The 21,338-nt window shown below is 37.4% G+C and overlaps 1 protein-coding gene across 1 annotated transcript; it reads right to left on the reverse strand.

Annotated features, from left to right (window-relative positions):
- Positions 1–278: 278 nt before the first annotated feature.
- Positions 279–17,611, reverse strand: LOC128738259 (endoplasmic reticulum metallopeptidase 1-like). Its single transcript, XM_053833265.1, has 5 exons — positions 17,574–17,611; positions 16,750–17,506; positions 1,573–2,232; positions 1,007–1,510; positions 279–950 (listed from the first exon to the last, which is right to left on the reverse strand). The coding sequence occupies exons 1-5, from the start codon at positions 17,609–17,611 to the stop codon at positions 279–281; spliced, it is 2,631 nt and encodes an 876-aa protein (XP_053689240.1).
- Positions 17,612–21,338: the final 3,727 nt, after the last annotated feature.

Genomic DNA, 21,338 nt, shown 5'->3' on the forward strand with positions numbered 1-21,338 from the left:
TACTTCTAACAGCTTCCTTATCTATGACCAATTCGGACAAATACTAAGGCGCGAGCGCGCGAGCGTTTCAAACAGAGATTAGTCACTTGTGAGTGACACGGCCACGGTCACAGCGACTATGTAGGTCGTTCGTCGTTCAATTTAGCTGCAATCTTAGAGGGGGGATTGAAAATAATCAACAACTCAATTGTAGGTATGAAAAATTACCAAAATAAAATTAGCTTACTGATAAACAAGTTTTATTATAAATGTGATACGTGAATTGTGCACTAATCAATCTAAAATACTCGACTGTGCAGATAGCTCGGATAAGCAACGACGTGGGCGTAATCGGGGAAATTATCGACAAATTGTTGAAACTCGGCCGTCCGGTATTCTTCGTGGTGCATGTACTGGGCGACGATGTTCAGATGGAAGCTCGGTTCGGTGGTCGATTTCTCTCCTTCGTGCTCGATGAGCACCCAGAACGGGTAGGGAGAATTGTCAATGCCGTGCACGAAGTTGATGAAATGAACATCCTGTCCGTTCCACGGGTAGCTGCTGTGCGGAATTTTCTCGCTGAAGCTCCACTCGAGCAGCTTGTTGGGCAGAATCGGCGAAACGTAGAAGCTCATGTGGTCCGTTCCGGTGACGATGAAATCGTACCGCGTGATGGTCGGCGAAATTCGATCCTCGCTGACGAATTGCAGCGTTACTGGGGTTGGGAGGACGGGTTTTCCCGCCGGCAGCCACCAGGCGACGTTCCGTCGGGCATGAAATTGATTTTGATAGAAGGGAATTCCACAGTAAAGTTCCCGATCGCATTCGTCTCCTAGCTGGGTTGCTCGTTCCATTTCGGGAACCTCGTCCATGATGTAGCCCGGGGTGTGAACATCCTGCGGATGAATGTAAAAGTGGCTATCCGATCGGCGCAGTTCCCCGTTGAAATTGTAGAAATTGCGATCAATATGCTACGAAAAAAAATTACATTTAATTAAGTCCTGAAAATCAAAACCGAAAAACTTACGAACACGTAATACCGTTGTGGCGACGTTTCTGCTCTGAAGGGAAAACCGACAGGCGTCACCATGACAATGATGGTGATAATCCAAAACACTACGATGGTGCCGAAGAAAATAAACGGCTTTCGCGTCATCGCTACCAGTGGCGTAAGAAAGGTACTAATCAGAAGTATTACTATCACAGAGAATAGGGAAATAATTAAATCCGGATTGGATTCAGCATTTCCACGGTTTTGCATTGGAATGAAGGTAGCGAATAAGGTCAGTGAGAACGACGCATAGTAGGCGACGGGAAAGATCTGTCCAATCAGGTGGATGTAGATCCAGTGAAAATTTTTAAACCGAATAATCATATTCACGATCGTGGAGGCGTTGAAAAATATCACAATAATAACAAAAATATACGCCGACCGAATTGACATTGCTGTCATCACGATTAGTATCACAATAAAAATTAATTGTTGTGCAAAGAGAAACAGCAAAATCCTTGTTTGAAGTAGAATATCATCCTGAAAATTAAAAGTTAGCTAAATATCAACTAACAACCCAATCAGAGCATATTTTGACTTACAATTTTATAGTACCGAATCAGCAGCAGTGGACCCAAAACCGTACAAATCAGAAACGGGCACATGTACAGTCCAAACACGAGCCAGCTTTCGGTAAACCAGGACATTGCACCGCCGGCGGCATGGATAATCACCGCCATCAGCACCGAAAAGCCAATCCCGACGGCAATCGACAGCAGCAACACGCCAAGATTAACGCTAAACTGACACATCATTCGTCCGAAACTAACGCTCGAATTGTTGGACATAATCCACAGCGACGTTCCGAGCAGGCCCAACCCGAGGGCGGCCATCAGCGAATTGATCAGTATTCCGGCCCAGTCCGGATAGTAAACCAGGAACCAATGTAGGAAGTCGAAAAATACCGCCTTACGGCCTTCGTGGCGATCGATTTCCGACAGCTCCGGTGCGTTGGCAAGACTGCGTACCAGCGCCAGGACGTTGTCGCCCGTGTGCTGCAGCGTTTCCAGTGGGATCGTATCCAGTGCATCGTACCCCGTGTGGTACAGGTAGCCCCAGGTACTGTGGGCAAAGTCCATTCCCGGTTTGCCACCCATCTTGGCGTACACGTAGAAATCCGTCTCCGACGGAACCAGCCCTGCCTGGAAGATTTCCTCTGCGACGGCCGTGCAGTATGGGTGCGGTACGTAGTCTCTATAATACTGTAAGTTGTAATGTGTTAAGTCGAATACATATTATAATTTGATTTTGAATTTTGATTTTGAAAGTTTTTATGCAGGTCTAACACGTCTCTTTAGCAGTACTGCAGTCGAATTCTGGACAAAAATTCTTTATCCGGAATTTAATTAATTCAAATTTAATTTCCAGAAATTAAATTTAGTAATTTCGATAAATTGTTTCAACCTCCAGAATTTTTTGCAACCTCCCGAATTAAGCGGAAGCGAAAGTCTGGAGGGTAAGTAAATAGAACAGTTTTGTGATTTTACGGTTTTAATGATATTATGGTATTAATTAATGGTAGATAATTGCTTAATTCATCAATTTGGTTTGATTTGGCTTGGTTAGGCTCTTTGGAAAAGCAGTCGAGATTTAAAAAAATACAAAGTTTCAGCTAAATCGGAAATGCCAAAGTAAGCCGATGAGTCGTTTTTCTTTCACACCGTTGTTTATGAGATTTCTCTCATAAGCAGTGAGAATTGGGTAGTGAAAAGTGAGTAACTAAACGAGAGAGGTGAGTAGTGAAAACAGAAATGTGAGCAGTGTTGTGAGACCCACATTCGTGTCCGTTTGGTTTAATTTACTCACACACGCGTACTCATTCTAATGAGCACGCCGGCATAAGCATCCCTTTAAAACTCTCGCTCTTATTTCTTCATGCACAGTAACGAGTTTTTGCGACTGTGTGTTTAGCTAACAGCTACAGTAGTCGCTCGTCGTTCGTCGTTGCAGCCCGATCTGCTGATACCGATTACTCACGACGGCTCGTACTCCCGTCCGTGAGTAGAATCGAGGGCGAAGATGATGAAGAAGAAGAAGAATTAATGCATCCCAGTGTGCCACCAGCTTCACGGGTAGCTGATTCCCCACGATTTTTTTTAACTCGGGAATAAGCTATGCAGGAAGACGATGTGAGGAGCGATGTGCGCGAGTGTGTGAGTAGCTGAATGTGAGTAGGCATGGTTGACTTCTCGCTCGATTCGCAAAATTGGATGTGCGTATTGAGTAGTGAGAAGTGAAATGAAACACAGAAATGAAACTAAAATCTGATCAATATGTAACTCAATTCCGATCTGTGAGGCAACTAGATTTTTCATCTGATACTAAGATTATCACAACGTGCGGCTTTGGGGAACGGGGTTTCCAAAATTGCATTCATGGCCAGTACAAATTTTCAAGAGCGCATTATACACTTATCGACGGTTTTGTTCTATGTGGGTTGATCCAAGGCAATGTTATAGCCAACAGAAACACTAGATTTCTTGATTTGGTCTTGACTAACGAAGCCGCAACATCCATCTGAACTGTTTCTGGAGCAATAGATCGTTTGATCACTCTCAACGAAGAACATCCTGCTTTGGACGTTCTGTTGAATCTCCCAACGCCGATCATTTTTGAGGATGCCTTCGGGAACCGAACTTTCGACGAGCTGATTATGGCCGCGTTGACCGGCAGACAATGAACTCTGCTGTATATATAGACGACGCCATTGATCACCTTCAGCAAACAATCTTGAAATTAATAACTGTTTTTTACCCGACGTTCACCCGCCGCCAAACCCACCTTGGTCGAATAATCACTTACGCAGACTAAAACGGCTAAAGGGCTAAGCAGAATGCTACGTCAATGAATCCGTCAGCGTTATTCTGACAGTTTTCCAGTGGGCTTACTGCCAAAGTGCCGCTGACGGTTTCGTTGACGCAGCATTCTGTTTGGACCTTAAGGGTTAGAGCTCTACGACTATACCGCCGGATTCGTTCTCGAGGAATTCAACCGTGCGAGTAACGACTACGAGAAACTCAACAGATTTCTGTACCAACGATATGTTCTTCGTACGCAGGCATCTCTATGCAGGAATCCAAAGCAATTTTGATATTTCATAACTTCCAAGAAGAAACCAGCTGACCTGCCAATGTCAGTTCAACTTGAGAAACAGGTTGCCAACTCTGAACTTGAGAAGTGCGATCTTTTCGTCCACTAATGAGTGTCCTTGTGATGCTTTTGAGTACCCTACAGTTCATATTAGTAAACAAATCGTCAAGTCTGCACTCCCAAAGTTAAAGCTTTCATGTGCTGCTGGTCCCGATGGCATCCCAGCGTCCATTCTGAAATTGTCCTCGGAGATGTTCCTTACTCCACTTACGAAATTATTTAACATGTCACTGCAAGAGGGCAAATTTCCTATACTGTGGAAATCCTCATTTATGTTCCCTGTTCACAAGAAAGGTGACAAGAGTGGCATTCGGAATTACAGAGGCATTACCTCCTTATGCTGCTGCTGTTCAAAAGTTTTTAAGATCATTATCAATGATTGAGGCGCTCATCTAAGAATTACATTTCAGCTGCTCAGCATGGATTCTATCCGAAGCGGTCTGTTGCGACAAGTGTGACCGAATTTGCGTTCACTATGCGTACGCACAATGCACTATGGTCCAGAAAGCGATTTTAGACGGACAAAAATGATTGCGCCTTAACGGGATATTCTAGCTCAATGAAGTCTTCGGCAACTTTTTGAATGAAAACATGACGCATCTTTTAAAAGGGTCGTCTAATGTTCAGATGATACCGTAACAATAAGTCAAGTAATAATTTTTTAAATAAGTTTGTTTTCCATTTTTTAGTTTCAAAACATTAAAGATAGATTAATTTCACGTAATTTTTCTAAACATTCCAAATTTCTAACTCTTACGTATTTTCAGCAGTGGACCTTTGTTTATGGACGACCCGTAAAATCATATTTCCTCTTATAACTCTTTTATCTCAACAGATAGCTCAATATGATGTTCTACAAAAATTTGTATACGTAAGAGAAGAATATTTTTGCAGAAGACTGTTTTGCTTTATCTTTATGAGTTAATTAGTTATAGCCGAATTCAGGTTAAAAACAGACCAATTTTACTGAAGCATAACTCAAAAAGCGGCAAACGGATCTTGATGAAACTTTGGCGATTTAATATGCACATATGCATAAAGTTTTTAGCAAAAAATGGTGGAGGTGTTATTTTAAAAAAAAAAAGATAAAATTCTTTGAACTTTATGATTTACTATAGCTAAAGTTTTCGTTTTATCCATCCCTAACTGCCCAGGTACAGTTTCTTGCTCAGTTTCAAAGCCTTAAAACATAATTTTGTGTAACTATTTTTTTAGAAAATGTCTAAAACATAATACAAAGCTTGTTGTTTTACTATTTATGTTTTATCGAGACAAATACGAACGCTTATTTTACGACAATCGCGGTCTTTTCAATCTGTTTGTGAAAAATATTCATGAAGTTTATTTGATACGTTTAGTATCAATGCCTACAATGAGAGAAAAACTATTATATATACACTGATAAATTACATAATTAAGAAATCTAAATACTATTTGCACTGCACTGTCGGAGGCAAAGGATACCAGCCATAGAGCTATACATATAGATTGTTCTGTGTATTCCCGAAACTGTACATATTTAACCTTCTAAAGAGGCAACGATAGATAATGACTATTTTTCAAGAAAGCACACTCAAAAGAAAGTCAATTTGATATTCATGCAAAAGTAATAATCTGGACTAGCAACAGTTAAGGCATATTATAAAATCTTTATTTTGGGTTTCATATCCAATCCTTGTTTTTCCAAATATTACAAAACTCAGTGCGTAGTTCATCACTGAATATTTTTGAGGTCGAACATTTTGTTTTAGATGTCCTATGTTTTCAAAAGTAAAAATTGACAAAAATCGTGCAATTATTTTCGTCACAATTTTCCTGAATTTTTGATTTTAAAACATAAGAACTCTTAAACGCATAGTCAGAATGTTGCAATGCTGATGCCAAAATGTCAATCTATTCTCAGCACAGATATTGTGTTATTCAATTAGAATAAATTTCATATATGGCTCTAAGACTCTCAAAGCAAAAACTATCTACAGAAGTCTACCCGTTAAAGGGTTAGTTATATGTTTGCTAATAATTATTAGCATCTCGTGCATTCGCTCAAATAAATCAACGTGGTGTATATTTAATAAATGTTGAAATTGACTGAAGTTTTTTGAGCGTTTCAGTGGAATACTAAGATTGAAAATAAAGAAAAAAAAAATCCCGATTTATTTCCATTGTTAATTTTATAGTTTTAAATGGATTTAAAAATCATAATAGAATTCTTCTTGAATTTCAATGGTAAATTTCCCGAAAAGTATAACAATTAGTGGAATTTCCTTCGTAAGTAGTTCGATTACGCGCAAATCATAAGTTTTCCGCAGCTCTGCTTCATCTTCGTCGTTTTTCACATCGCAGTTATTTTTAGTCTATAAAATATTTTCAAAAAACATTCAAAACATATTGCGAATATACGCGTATAACAGTAAAAGTCCGTGTTAGTATCTAAAGGGATCGTAAAAATCGTTTAATTCAAGGTTATTATTAAACATTCTTTTAGTTTTTTCGCTTAAAAACAAGATTGTGAATGTAACTCTTTGAATGCATTCACTATTTTAGTATCAACCATGGTTATTGCCAGTATATTTGTTGTGTATAGTATTCCGTGGTCGCATACTTGATTACTTGAATGTGAATCTATGAAGAAAACGACAATTCTAGCTATAGTAAATCATAAAATTCAAAGAATTTTATCTTTTTTTAAAAAAATAACACCTCCACCATTTTTTGCTAAAAACTTTATGCATATGTGTATATTAAATCGCCAAAGTTTCATCAAGATCCGTTTGCCGCTTTTTGAGTTATGCTTCAGTAAAATTGGTCTGTTTTTAACCTGAATTCGGCTATAACTTATTAACTCATAAAGATAAAGCAAAACAGTCTTCCGCAAAAATATTCTTCTCTTACGTATACAAATTTTTGTAGAACATCATATTGAGCTATCTGTTGAGATAAAAGAGTTATAAGAGGAAATATGATTTTACGGGTCGTCCATAAACAAAGGTCCACTGCTGAAAATACGTAAGAGTTAGAAATTTGGAATGTTTAGAAAAATTACGTGAAATTAATCTATCTTTAATGTTTTGAAACTAAAAAATGGAAAACAAACTTATTTAAAAAATTATTACTTGAATTGTTGTTACGGTATCATCTGAACATTGGACGACCCTTTCAAAAGATGCGTCATGTTTTCATTCAAAAAGTTGCCGAAGACTTCATTGAGCTAGAATATTCCCTTTAGGCGCAATCATTTTTGTCCGTCTAAAATCGCTTTCTGGACCATAGTGCAATGGACAACGGTGGACAAGTTGATGCTGTCTACACTGGTTTCAAGGCAGCATTTGATCGAGTGGATCACGAAATTCTGTTAAGCAAACTGGAGAAACTTGGAGTCTACAAATCCCTAATCGCCTGGTTCAGATCTTATTTGATTAACCGATCCGAGCTTCTTGCTCTGAAGTGTTTAGGAATGCTTCGGGCGTCCCCCAGGAGAGTAATCTTGAACCTGTTTTGTGCCCGCTATGTATCAATGAACTTTCTGTCATACTGCCATTTGGATGGCACCTGTTTTACGCCGACGACGTCAAAATATAAAACATAATCAACAGTACTAATGATTTCGATTACTTGCAACTAGGGTCTATTTCTAATTCGCGTCGTAGTAAGTAAAGCCATTATAATTTTCATCCCCAAGTAGCACACGTTGTCACAATTGAGTCACAGCGGCTGATATGCGACAAATTTAAATGTAAAACTTCGGTTACAGTAACCTAAAATATAACAGTTATGTAACCGAAATAGCGCAACTTATGCAACTAAATATGGTTACATTAACAGTTACTCAATAACCAATATGTAACATGTATAGTTAGAAAATGGTTACTATTGAAGTTACACATAAACTGTAAATTGACTTTCAATTGGTGGCAAATTAGTTATCTTGAAACTTTTATTGCATAGCGCAAACAATGCAGCAGGTTTATTATTTCAATCTATGGCTGTCAACGTCAAGCAGTAAATTTAACGGTTGAATATAGAAGAGTGTATAAATTTCGTTTGTTATTTCAACACAAATTTTAGTGCCGTTTCAAATTTATGGTGAAATGCATGATTCTAGCTTTGAAAAAATTACGCGCTCTTATTTAATCTAGCTTTCCGTTACTTACTTCTTTGAAAAATTGATTTTTTGTAAAACAAATATCTACAAATATAAAAATTTTAATTTTAATTTTCTGATTTTTAAATTTATTCTTAGCAATATTGAATTAGTGGAGCATTCATCTAGAAATCATTAAAAACAAATTGTTTTCGCTATCTTTTAGTAAAATTCATAGCCATTTTGCCTTTGGTTTTAACTACTACCATCGTCCTTGAAGTTTTGTATCGTTTTCGGCATATTGCATGAAATGATTTTAAGCAGACATTGTTCATAGATATCGGGAAAAGGTGTTTTTGTGATTATTGTGAAAAGGAAGTGTTAATTTAATATCAAAGAATAGTTTCACTTTGAATAAAACAGTTTACCAGCGGTTACATTTCAGTTACATTCTAGTTGCACGTAACCTTAGCCTTCGACCTGGTTACGCTATCGGTTACGGCAACCGTTTGAGAATAATCAAAATTTGTTTATTTAATACCAATGCCTGTGCGGAAAAAAATCCAGGTACCATCAAGTAAATAAACGCATTTACAAGAGCATTTTACAACCCGTGTAACAATGGTTTATCTTTACCATACGTAAAATTCTTGAGATCTAGTTTTTGCTTAATCCGTTGTGCTTGCAAGAAACAGTGAACAAGTTGTTGCGAAAATGTTACTAGCCGACTATTTTTGACTTCGTAACTGCTCGTAATGGAAAATTAACTGTTTTGCGACCTAGCAAGTTGATGACAGTTTGGAAAAAGGTTTCAGTTGTGTCACTTGATAACTAATTGGTAACTCGTAACTGAAAGCTGACTGTTTTGCGACGACTAAGTTGTTGACAGTTCGAAAAAAAGGTTTCAATTTGGTCATTTGGTAACTACCTGGTAACTTTTTGGGATTTTTGTCACTAGAAAACTAAAAAGTAATTATTTTTAATTTTATGTAACCTAACTCGTTACAAGTATCCTAAATGTAACTGCTGTGCAACCTTTTTGTATTTTTTTATTTTTATGATTAGTTACAAGTGCTACTTGGGTCATTTATTGGATGGATTTAATGAATACTCCAAAAATTCTTGTGCTGATTTAACTAAAACACACTTACCTTCCGATCCGTGAACTTTGAAATCACTGAAAAGCGATTATTAAAGCGCATTATTGAAATTACGCAACTGACTTTATTTCTGAAAATCGTCATACCGTTTTAAAATCCGTCCATCAAAATCTTTCATCGGCCGAACTGAAAATCACTACAATGTTTACAAAGCTAACGCGCATGTATTTGTGTAGGACGGCATGACAAATGTTATTCTGCAAAATTCCTGCAGGTCAGGCAAGTTTTCCTGGCTGTAGAATAACGACAATGGCTTGCATGAGACATTTTCATTTATGAATAACGGAAATTAAAACGATTAGTCGACATTTTCTTCTTCGTCGCACGAAAAAACGTAGGAAATTTGGCTGGTAGGACATCTTTAATGATAAAAAGCATTTAAACATATCTCAGCTCACTTTGATTGATCGCGTATGATAGACAACAAACTAAAATATTAGGGAATAACTAGTTTTGCATTGTGTGTCATAAAAATGCTGATATTTTTTAATAATTTGTGACAATTACGGCGAGGCAGCAATATACCTTATATCATTTTGATATCGACTTCTTCTGGTCAAGTTATTTTGTACTTTCTTATAAAGGAGTAAATATGTTTTTTGTGAAGAACAAACATTGTAAGAATTGGAAAAAGTGATATGCAAACCGTAAAAAATAGTTGACTGTCCAGGTGGGATTTGAACCCACAGCCTTCAATCTCGCATCAAGTGCGTGTTCAATTACACCACCGGTCAGTTTGAAATGAAACACTGGTCAAGTGGAATGCTCCAGGTTTGGTTTGATGGTCCCTGATGCAATGAACGACTGACTCATGTTAATTTTTATAACTGTAGTATTTACAGTTATGAAACAAAGGTGTTTATATCCCAACAGGGTGGGACAAGACGTAAAGCGATTTTTTTTAAGTATATGTACCGTTCCTTTTTAGCCAAACTGCGAATCCACTCACAGATCGAACCAATTTTAATCAGATTCGAACCTCAACTTCTCCTTCAAGGCTCTGCGGAACGCCGATATTGGAGAAACCTTTGAACCACAGCGGGCTGGATAAAAAGGAGACTCGGCAATTCCCCTCGCCCCCCAACTCCGACTCACGTTGCCTCATCGACAGATCGCTTGACAACTCCTTCCGTACATTTTCAGGAGCTGTATTCCTGTCTCTGTATTTGTCTGGTGTCGGCCTTGGTGTAGAATGAATAACGATTTTGTGAGGCACTTCCTGTACAGCTTTCTTGCGCGAGTTTTGCCGCCGTGTCCTGTTTGTCTCTCTGGTTCGATACCTTCCGAATTTTATACACGTGAAGTCTAGAGCGCAAGTTTTTTTGCACAAAAAAAATCGAATATTTCACCTTTTTGCCACATCCTGAATCGAATTGTTGGGTTGCGCTTAAATTGGAAATTACCATACTAACATTCTCCTGATTTTCATCCGCTACCACCTTGCGTATGGCAGTCTAATGATCGTTTTGATCGTTCTGATCACCTGAAATGCATCATTATAAAAAGGGCCATCGACTCGAATGCAGCAATTATTGAGGCATTACTCTTCTCAATTCTGCATACAAAATTCTCTCCCGCATCCTGTTTCTCAGACCTGCAGAGGCCTGCAGAAAAGCTTTGTTCCGAAAGGGACGCTCCACGATGGACCAACTGCTTACCTTCCGACAAATCCTCGATAAACTCCGGGAATTCAACTTGCCGACTCACCATTTGTTTAAAGACTTCAATGGGGCGCACTATTCAGTGGCAGATAATGCTTGAACATGGTTTTCCAACAAAGCTTATTAGACTGGTACGTGCTACCCTTGATGGTTCAAGGAAGATGGTTTGAAGCAAGGTGACGGACTATCAATTTTGATGTTCAATATTGCATTGGAAGATGCTATTCGAAGGGCAGGCATGCAGAGAAGCGAATACCATCATCACGAAATATTTTATGCTCCTAGGGTTTGCGGACGACATCGCTATCATCGGTGGAAGCTGCGAGGATAGGGTTTGCCATAAACTCTGCCAAAACGAAGTAGAGCAGGGCGGGACATAAGTGCGATGTTTGAAGTTGTCATCAATTTTCGTGAGATATAAAGAAGGACAACAACATAATATATTTTATAGTGATGCAGTAACTCAATGTCTTCACATTCAACTATAAATCATCTGCGGTAATAATATTTTGCAAAATAAATTCTTCTTTTTTATGATCAAGTGCAGATTCGCACTTTTACCCCACTAGCGGGGCAAAAGTGCGAATACCGCGGGGCAAAAGTTCGAAGCCAGAATCCTTGAAATTAGCCCAGCAGTAGCTAACAAAACCATATTATCTTAAACCTGCGTTATGTTTCGGTAAGGAATATTCTCAATTTGCACCTTTTCTATTTTGCGCTGGTGTATTGCAGCCTCCGTTAGATCGAAACTTTTCCAAACGTTTGTTTTTTGTTTCATCAGCGGAAACACATTGTTTTTCTTCGGCCAACATCTGTAGAGCACACAGTTTTCTGTAATATCTTCCCGTTGATATCGTATTTGTCGTATAACGAAAAATTACATCAAAACCGCCCTAAAATAATATTTGCACATAACTCAGCAACTATGCTTCGTAAGCAACCAAAGTTTACGTTAGATTCAAGCTGTCAAAGTAGTCACCCATCCATGCCAATGTAGAAAATTTACTCGGAATCTGCACCGATAAATCATTGAATCGCACTTTTACCCCTCCTTACTCTATATGGTGGCTAGTAGAGAGCGTGGCAACCCTTCGGGTGTTGGAACTGCGGGGGTCATAGATGGAGATACTTTTGAAGTGGTTAGTGATATGTGGGGCGTTAGTGATATGTGGCAATGATGTGAGCCATGAAGTAAAAGAGCGGATGGCGACTGCCAATAGGGCCTTCCACGGATTACGTAGAATTACTGGGATCGGGACTACTGAGGTCCGGTGACCTGCAACTTCGTACAAACCTCGCGCTCTATGAAACGCTAATTCTTCCGGTGGTCCCCGACGGTCACAAATTGCTGCACAGTCCCTTGTCACCATGGAGGTTTGGAACGTGCTGAACCGAGTTAAAATGCAATCGTTGCACACTACAGATCCTAGAGCTGCTGCCAGCGAATCAACCTAAGAGGCTTGAGTTTTGCAAGCAAAAGTGGAAGCGAACCCTCAATTTATAAAAAACCCGAAATAATCCACCTAGCGGCGTGACCTAGCCTTTCTACTGCCTCAATAATCATTATTTAATTTCCCAGAAACATCTATAATTAACTTGACTATTTTCTTCAATATCCGTTCCGTATTCCTCAAATTCCTCAAAAATTTGCCAATAAAATTCACAACGTATTGCGTAGAATAATTATATTTTCTTTCCTTCGGTGCGTAAATACTTGTAAGCGTCATTTATGTTACTTGATGAACACCTTATTTAGTTTTATAATATTTACGTGATTGATAGAAAAATAATGTTAACTCAAAAGATTATTTATGCAGACTTGAATGAATATATATAGAAAATTAGAAATTAACCCTCTAACGGGTCTACAGAGGGCCTTAACTTTCGGGCTTCAGAGCCACATACGAAACTTTTTTTGAATTGATAAAAAAGAAGTAAAACAAAAAGTTATTTATATCCTTTAATTCTACTACTGTGCTCTATTGATAAATACGTATTTCGGTCTCGACGTGTGACCTTCATCAGTATCTAACTAACTTAGACTGTTTTGTTTTGAATTGACAATATGAAATATGTGTTCATAGCAGATGTTTTGATATTTTGATATTAATACCATGCGTTCAAAAGTTAGCATCTTTGAAAAACAAGAGTTCAGAATTTTTTTTATTATACTTCGCTTTTGAAGAAAAAGGATATCTACAACAAAATGATTAATCTGAAAATTTTACTATTAGTTTGCTTGGCTTCAATTTTGCAACATATCTGGATTAGAAAATATAATTGAATAGAGCATTAGATATGAAAAAGAGAAATTTCTTAGCTAGTGCTCCTTCAGATAATTATTTTTGCATAAAAATCTAAACTTGAGCTTCTTTTGAATGTACCTTCATGAAAAGATAGTCATTAGCTTGATCGCATCGTTTTTACAATGTTAGAGGGTCAGGAAAACAAGACGAGGTCGAAAAATAGTGCAAAAGTTGCGCCATAAACATGCTTGAGAATGAAAAATATGATCGACATGATTTCCTGCGCTTGTCATTTTGGATTTATTAAAACATGATACATGACATAAGACATCTGTCCTTTAAAATGTCACTAACGAAAACAAACCTTACAAAATTACTACCGCGCAACGTTTACTTCCTATTTTTCATATAACATTTCTAAGCTCTAATATCTAATGATTGAAAAGAGCATCTATTGATGCGCAAAATTTGTTTGAAATTTGTATACATTTATTTGGTAAAATCAACACACTTTAATCCTATACACCACTTTACCTACATGCTTAAATCAACTGCTTTTTTTCGCTTTTTGCTTTTCTTGTACAATTGTGAGTAACAGCAAGAGAAGAAAATGACAATTGAAATCTGAAATCAAAGAAAAGAAAAAACTTTTTGATTGAATCCCACTATTTAATATTTATTTGCGATAGATACGTAGTTCGCCTACGACGTGCAGGCTTCATCAGTGTCTTATTTCAAAGCGTATACGTATCTGTCGCGAACGAATATTAAATAGTGGAATTTAGTCGGTAAAAGTTTTTTCTTTTCTTTAATTTCAGAGTTCGTATTCCACTAAGAGGCTTCAAAAACTTCAGACAATTGACATGTTTCTAACTTTTCTTGAATTTCAATGCAAATTTAAAAATTGCAAATTGTCATCACATACATACATACATACATACATACATACTAACATACATACATACATACATACATACATACATACATACACACATACATCACACACATCTCATACATTGAATACAATCAACATTTGATTGATATGTTTTGATTTCACACGTTTTAACGGTTTTATATACGGTGCTCAAGTGTTAAAGTTTGAATAACTTTTGAATGAACCGTCCGATTTTCAATAACTCGGTTTCGTTTGATAGATCTCAGCAGTAATTTTCAAATAATAATAAAATGTGTAATGTTTTTCATTGAATTAATGTTTATATGTTTCAAAAATATGTATTAAATACTATTTTTTCCCATTTCTTTATGTAACTTTCAAACTACAAGTCCAATCGTCATGAAATTTGGAACTTAAGGGTTTGCAAGACTCCTCTTTCATATGCAATCAATTTTGTTCAAATCGGTTAAGGGATCTATGAGATAATGAAGTCCCATATTTTTCGTATTTTTATACATAACTTTTGAACTAAAAGTCCGATCAGTATGAAATTCAATAGCGACCAATGGGACACCTAGACCTTTCATTTGACACTAAGAACATTAAAATCGGTCCAGCCATCTCCGAGAAAAGTGAGTGAGATTGAAAGCGTTACATACACACACACACACACACACACACACACACACACACACACACACACACACACACACACACACACACACACACACACACACACACACACACACACACACACACACACACACACACACACACACACACACACACACACACACACACACACACACACACACACACACACACACACATGCATACACACACATACATACACACACACAGAAAATGCTCAGTTTTCGAAACTGAGTCGAGTGGTATATGACATTCGGCCCGCAGGACCTTTTTTCCATTTCCGGTTTTCCAAGTGATTTCTATACCTTTATACTATATATTTATATAGTAGAAAGGCAAAACATTGTAGTGGTTTTTTTTTTCATACATTTGTTCAGACTGTGTTCATCGCACGCGGTAATCAGGTGTGTTAGGCGTGATGTAAGAATTCTTGCAATTTTCAGAAACTAATTCAACGCCTAATATGATACGTTTAAAATGAAATTGCAACGAAACTAAAAGAGATAACCGTTCTACGTCAAAGAACTAATTGGAGAACGGAACCAGAGCTTTAAATTGGGGAATAACAGCAATCAGTTTTATCACACACTTTTAGGAGAAATTCGAGAAAAACGCCTTGAGAAACACTTATTTCATAGCTTTTTGTTTTTAAAAAGTTACTAAATCTCATGAAGTAGAAGGTTTAAGACCAATTTTCTGTACAAAACTTTCTTAGCTTACGAATGAAAGTAACCGAATCGAGCTAGCTAGTATAGTTTTTGTAGCTAATTTAAGGCCAACAAATCCGAAAACTAAAAATGTTCAATAACTCTGTAGCAATTGAGATTTGACCATATGCGTAGAGGATTTTTTTCGTCAAATATGGTCCTCTCTCACCCCCTGAAATATCTGCACTAAGCTACCTAACACCCTGTATTTATTCAATCATATGCCTTAGACCGATCCACTACACGACGAGGATTTTTCAAGGTCTCAAAGTTCCTAAAGGTTCCAAAGTTTTGACAAAAAATTTCTGATATGCACTGATTTTAGAACATCCTAGAAACTATAAATTTCAGTTATACTGACTTGTTTAAGTGGGTAATTAACTCGGTATCATACCCCGTTTCGAAGAATTTCTTACAGACTTCGTGAAAAAATCGAATAAATTAGAAATCTCTTGCGGGTTGCAGGATAAGCTTTTTTGTTGAGGAAATTTTTTTTGATTTAAACTTTGGCTTTATAGGTATAGCTCCTTTTTACCAGATTTTATGATATTTAGTACACAATCCTTAGATGTTTGAACGATTTGAAATCAAGCAAATCGCCACAGTCATCTAAATTACCTATTTTTTCAAACGAAATCCCAGAATTTTTTAGATAAACGGAAAACTTTACCCGTTATTCACAACATGCTGTTTCATTTTGTCTTACATTACTACATACATTTTGTATTACTTTATACTCGACCATGTGTGATTGAACACACCATGTAGAATATAGATAACAACTTTCAGCTGCTTCAAATAAATACCCGACCAGGGAAAATGAATTTCATATGAATCACAGCATAAATCATTTCTATTTATCATTTACTGCTACCACCCGCTGTAGTACCAATTATCCAGCGTTGGCAGCAGTTTGACAGCCTGTCTAGCGTTGATCAATCACATAGGTGTTTATCAGCGTTACTTAAGTCCAGTTAATATGACACAATCCTACATTTAGCTTAGTCTAACTGTGTTACTTTCGAGAAAGGAAATTTATAATGAAAAATTTGTTTTGTCATGTAGAAAAATAATGTTTTCTTCCAACACTTATTATCAAATTAAAATATGTGATGAAAGACAATTAACTTAACTAAAAAGAAAAGAACAATCAAACAGTTCATCTTACCTCCATCAAAAAGGAAAACTTCGGTCCGGCCTGGAACATGATTTCCCGCCCCCCGTTGGCCGCCACATCCATGTTGATGAAGGCCCTCACATTTTCCCACCATCGGTGGTGAGCCATGAAGGCATGCGACCCCTGCAGGGTGTTTTCCTCCAGCCCGTTGAACACAAACACTATTCCGTGCCGGTGCGGTACGTCACCGAGCGAAACTTGTCGCAGGATTTCCAACATCACCACCGTCATGGTGCCATCGTCACCGGCACCCGGACTCTGAGGGACACTATCGAAATGGGAACTCAGCATCAGATAGTTGTCCGGTTCTACGGTTCCAACCGGTGTAACCTTCACCACTACGTTCTGAATTCCCTGGTAGATACTGGTTTGCGGATAAACCGTGTAGTTGAGAAACATGTTACCATTCTGCTGTTGAACTTCGAGCTCGAATTTGTGCACGGGATTCGCCTTCGCGATGATGTCCTCAATCGTTCGTCGAAGGAAATCTACGGTGAACACTTCGTTCGTGTAGCTTCCTCCTACACGTGGTCCATTACTAGTCAGAACGGCGAGATTGTTTTTAGCCACTTCGGCAATGAACCGACCAGGATTGGTCTGCTCTTCCCCGACCGTCAGCCCTCTGGGAAGTGAAACCCAATTCAGATACACCAGAAAGTAAATGGCTATCACGACGATCGTAATGATGAACGACCATACGCTGGAGATGGTCAGGCCATAGTTTTCGTCCGTTTCTGCTGCTCGATCACTGCAATTAAATTACTAAGCTATTGAATCGGCTAACGACTTGGTACACTAGTTCGTTCGTGGCTTACGCTTTAAGTCGTAGCTTGTCCCGATAGGATCTAAACATTTCGTATTGGTCAAATGGTACTAGCTGACTACCCGAGTTAGTGTTCAGTTGTCGGACCACGGTCGTAAGTGAACCAAGTGAACTGATTGATCTATTCGAAACTTGTGTTATCAGCTTCGAAATTTTGGCCAATCCGTTTACTTAGCGTGCACTTCATGGACGTTGATTAGGGGGAAGTCAGATTGTGAGTTTTTAGCACATTAAATCAAATTACTATCGGTTGTGGTTGTAAAGCTATTCGTGGCATACGAAAGAAAGATAAAATTTGTTCCACTTTATAGTACACTTGACCGGACGCATTCGGAACGCATTGATCATCGAACGACTAACGAGCAATATCTTATCGCTCGCATAATAGATTATTTGCTCTCCCTCAACTTTCTTATCATGCAAGCAATCGACGGCACTCGTTTATTACCTTTACCAGCACGGCGGTGGCAACGGTTAAATTGAATTAAGCCCAGAGCTCCACCACAAGAAAAAAAAGCGAACTGAATTTGTCCCTACAGTTTCGTTCGTTTACGAACCACTTTTTATGCTCGCGGGAAAAAAGGACTGAAAGTTTCTCGTAACTAAAGGAACTTGTTAATTAAAAACTTTTAACAATTTGTGAAAGCATTTTCCTTTGGCACCTTTCTTACTGGGAGCAAACCGACGGACTGCATTTAGCCGGAGACGGTGCAAAGATGAACCCGACACCCTTGGGGTAGTTCTTGGTGAAAAATAACGAGATAGGTAGTTCCCCGCGAACTAACTTTGTCGCTCCGTGTGTAATTGTAGCGTTGCAGCAATAAACGACTTTGCTGTAAACAGTGAACATAAAATAATGGCGATGAAAATGGCTGAGCAGTTTCATGAAAATATTCGAGAATTGACACGGTTGAGTACCGTCGGGTAGTAATGAAGTTCATTTCATGATTCAAAGAAATAGATTGAAGTTCATTAACCTTTACGTCCCCGACATCAAAAATGAAGATACTTTCAGTTACACTTTTGGCTCTATCTTATTTTCATTAGATTTTAGATTAGTTTCATTTTCCCCGAGATATTCCAGATCGCGGTGGGATTTTTTATGACGTCATAAGTTGCACGTGAAATAAAACTAGAAAGCTGCTTAACAGAGTGCGCAAAGGTTATCCATTTCATTTATGGTTAATAAGAATGAATCTTACACTATCCTGTAGAGCGCAAGTGCTTGTCCCACACTCCGGAACATCCGGTATCGGTTGTACTGGAACTCAAAATTGGCCATTTCGTTTTTTCTTCGGAATCTAATTTGATGAACATTTCTTGTAGTATTTTTTCTCAGCTTTCCGATGCACAGTAGTCCAAAATGGCGAAAAGTGGAATTTTTTCCTAGTGTGTTTTGTTTTCATTTTATCATTTATAGGTTTTAGCATTTTTTTCATATGAATATTCCCCTTAATGTAAAACTGTCAAAAGTCAAAAGTCATTGCTTACTATTATGAAAATAAAAAAATAACTTTTGTGTTTGGAAATATGGATATAGTTTCTTCAGCAAAGTTGTAAACAATATAAAAACAAGCAACTTTGCTGAAAAAATAAAATTTCAATCTTTATCGAGTGCTGAACTATAGCGCATATCCGTTAAAACTTTTTTCAAAATTGGGTTTTCATATTTAGCTTTTTTTAGTTGTATTTTACAAGAGTACAATGTTTCAAGCAATTATCGAGGCACTCAAATAACATGTTTTTGCAGAAGACTGCCAATCTCTTGGACCTTTACTGGCTAACTTATCGCATATTCAAACTTTAAATTTCCATAGCTTCACGAGCCCATGGGGTAAAATGGGGCAAGTGGATTTATGAAATCAGTGCTTCATCCTTAAAGATTCAGTGAAGTACTAAAAATTTGTATGGGTTCCGCTTGTCCCTAACCACCTAAATGAGAGTACGGCAAGCATACGTTTTATGTGTTTTGCATTCGCTATAGGCGCGATACACGGCCATTCTTTTGTGTTAGTAGGGGAGATAGCTGCAGGTTGAGACCAATTTTGTTTTCGGTTCATAAAACTTTATCAGAATGTTTTAATTATGAGTGTTATACATCACTGGAAAAGTATTTCTATTATCTATACAGAAAAAATTACAAAATACTTGATTTTAGAAAAATAAAGAAACTATGGTCATTTCCGTAAAGGTCCTTAAATTTCGCGAAAAAAGCTGTTGCAGCAGGTTGAGACATTTTTCGTTTTTACAATAATGAAAACCATATCTATTTCATGTGTACATATGGAATTTTTGGAGCATCAAGCATTAAATTCAGACCAGTTTTTTCGAAAATTATTGGTAGATAAGACAAGAGCGACCGGTAGGGACGCTAATGTTTATTTGACCTTCAACCCAGTATAAAGCATTAAAATGCACACAACTTGTTGCAAACAAGTTTAACTTGCTTATATAGCAGTTTTCAGTTATAAAAAAAGGATAAAATGTTAAAAAAATTTCGACTGGCAATTTCTCAACCTGCAGCACAGCCAAGCCATTTTAACATAACTATTTTTTATATCATCACAATACATGTATATGTAGATAGTCTTTGATGTTGAAGAGCACTTCAAAACGTATCAAATACATAAAAAAGCCTTAACCAATTTTTGGAGGAAACCAAAAAAATATTGGCTCGAAAAAGTTTCCATTAAATTCTTTTGGCCATTTTTTATGACCCACTCGGCTCACAAGGAAGATATTCATCTAGTTTCTTCTAAACCAACTTAGATAACTGCAAAGATTTGGGTTTGATGTTTAGACTAAGGTTTGAGGCGCTATTTAAATTCATTTAAAATTTTCTCAACCTGCATCTAGTCTCAACCTGCAGCAGTCTACCCTAAATAGACCCATGGTTTCTTCGGCAAAGTTATAGAAAATATAAAGGCCAACAACTTTGCTAAAGAAATGATATTTATATCTCTATCGAGTGCGGAGCTATAGAGCATTTTCTTTAGAAACTCTTTAAAAATAAGTTTTTCATATTCAGCGTATGTTGGTTGCATTTTACAAGAATATATGGTTTCAGGCGATTGTTGAAAAACTCAAAATACACGTTTTTGCAGAAGATTGAAAATCTCTAGGACCTTTCCTTACAAAGTTATCGTTTATTTAAGCTTTATTTTTCCTTAACTCACGAGCCAAAAGCAATAACTTTGTAAGGAAAGATCCTAGAAAATTTACAATCTTCTGCAAAAACGTGTATTTTGAGTCTTTCTATAATCGCTTAGAACCATATATTCTTGTAAAATGCAACCAACATACGCTAAGCATGAAAAACTAATTTTTAAAGAATTTCCAAAGAAAATGCTCTATAGCTCTGCACTCGATAAAGATAGAAATTTTATTTCTTCAGCAAAGTTGCTTGTTTTTACATTATTTACAACTTTGCCGAAGAAACTATGTCTGTATTTCCTAACACAAAAAAGTTGTTTTTTTTTATTTTCATAATAGCAAACAATGACTGACTTTTGACAGTTTTACATTATGGGGGATATTCATACGAACAAAAGTGCTGAAGACCATAAATGATAAAATGAAAAAAAGTTCCACTTTTTGCCCTTTTGGACCACTGGGCGATGGTGGTCTTAAGATTTAAATCGGTTAAGGGGTCATGGCGAAAACGGCGATTTATTGATAAAATCCAACATAACGGACAAATTCAAGATGGCCGCCAATTTTTTTTCTCACTTCATTTATAAGCTCTATTTCTCCTCTT

Source organism: Sabethes cyaneus, chromosome 2 (genome assembly GCF_943734655.1).
Source record: "Sabethes cyaneus chromosome 2, idSabCyanKW18_F2, whole genome shotgun sequence".
In the NCBI taxonomy this organism is placed as follows: Eukaryota; Metazoa; Arthropoda; class Insecta; order Diptera; family Culicidae; genus Sabethes; species Sabethes cyaneus.

Bases quoted from the DNA above. Each gene is read 5' to 3' on its own strand.
- LOC128738259 (XM_053833265.1), bottom strand. From the start codon at position 17,611: ATGTTTAGATCCTATCGGGACAAGCTACGACTTAAAGC. The intron at 1,511-1,572 runs GTAAGTCAAAAT...TTTAATTTTCAG, and splicing joins TGATTCGGTACTATAAAATT to GATGATATTCTACTTCAAAC. The intron at 951-1,006 runs GTAAGTTTTTCG...TTTTTTTCGTAG, and splicing joins CACAACGGTATTACGTGTTC to CATATTGATCGCAATTTCTA.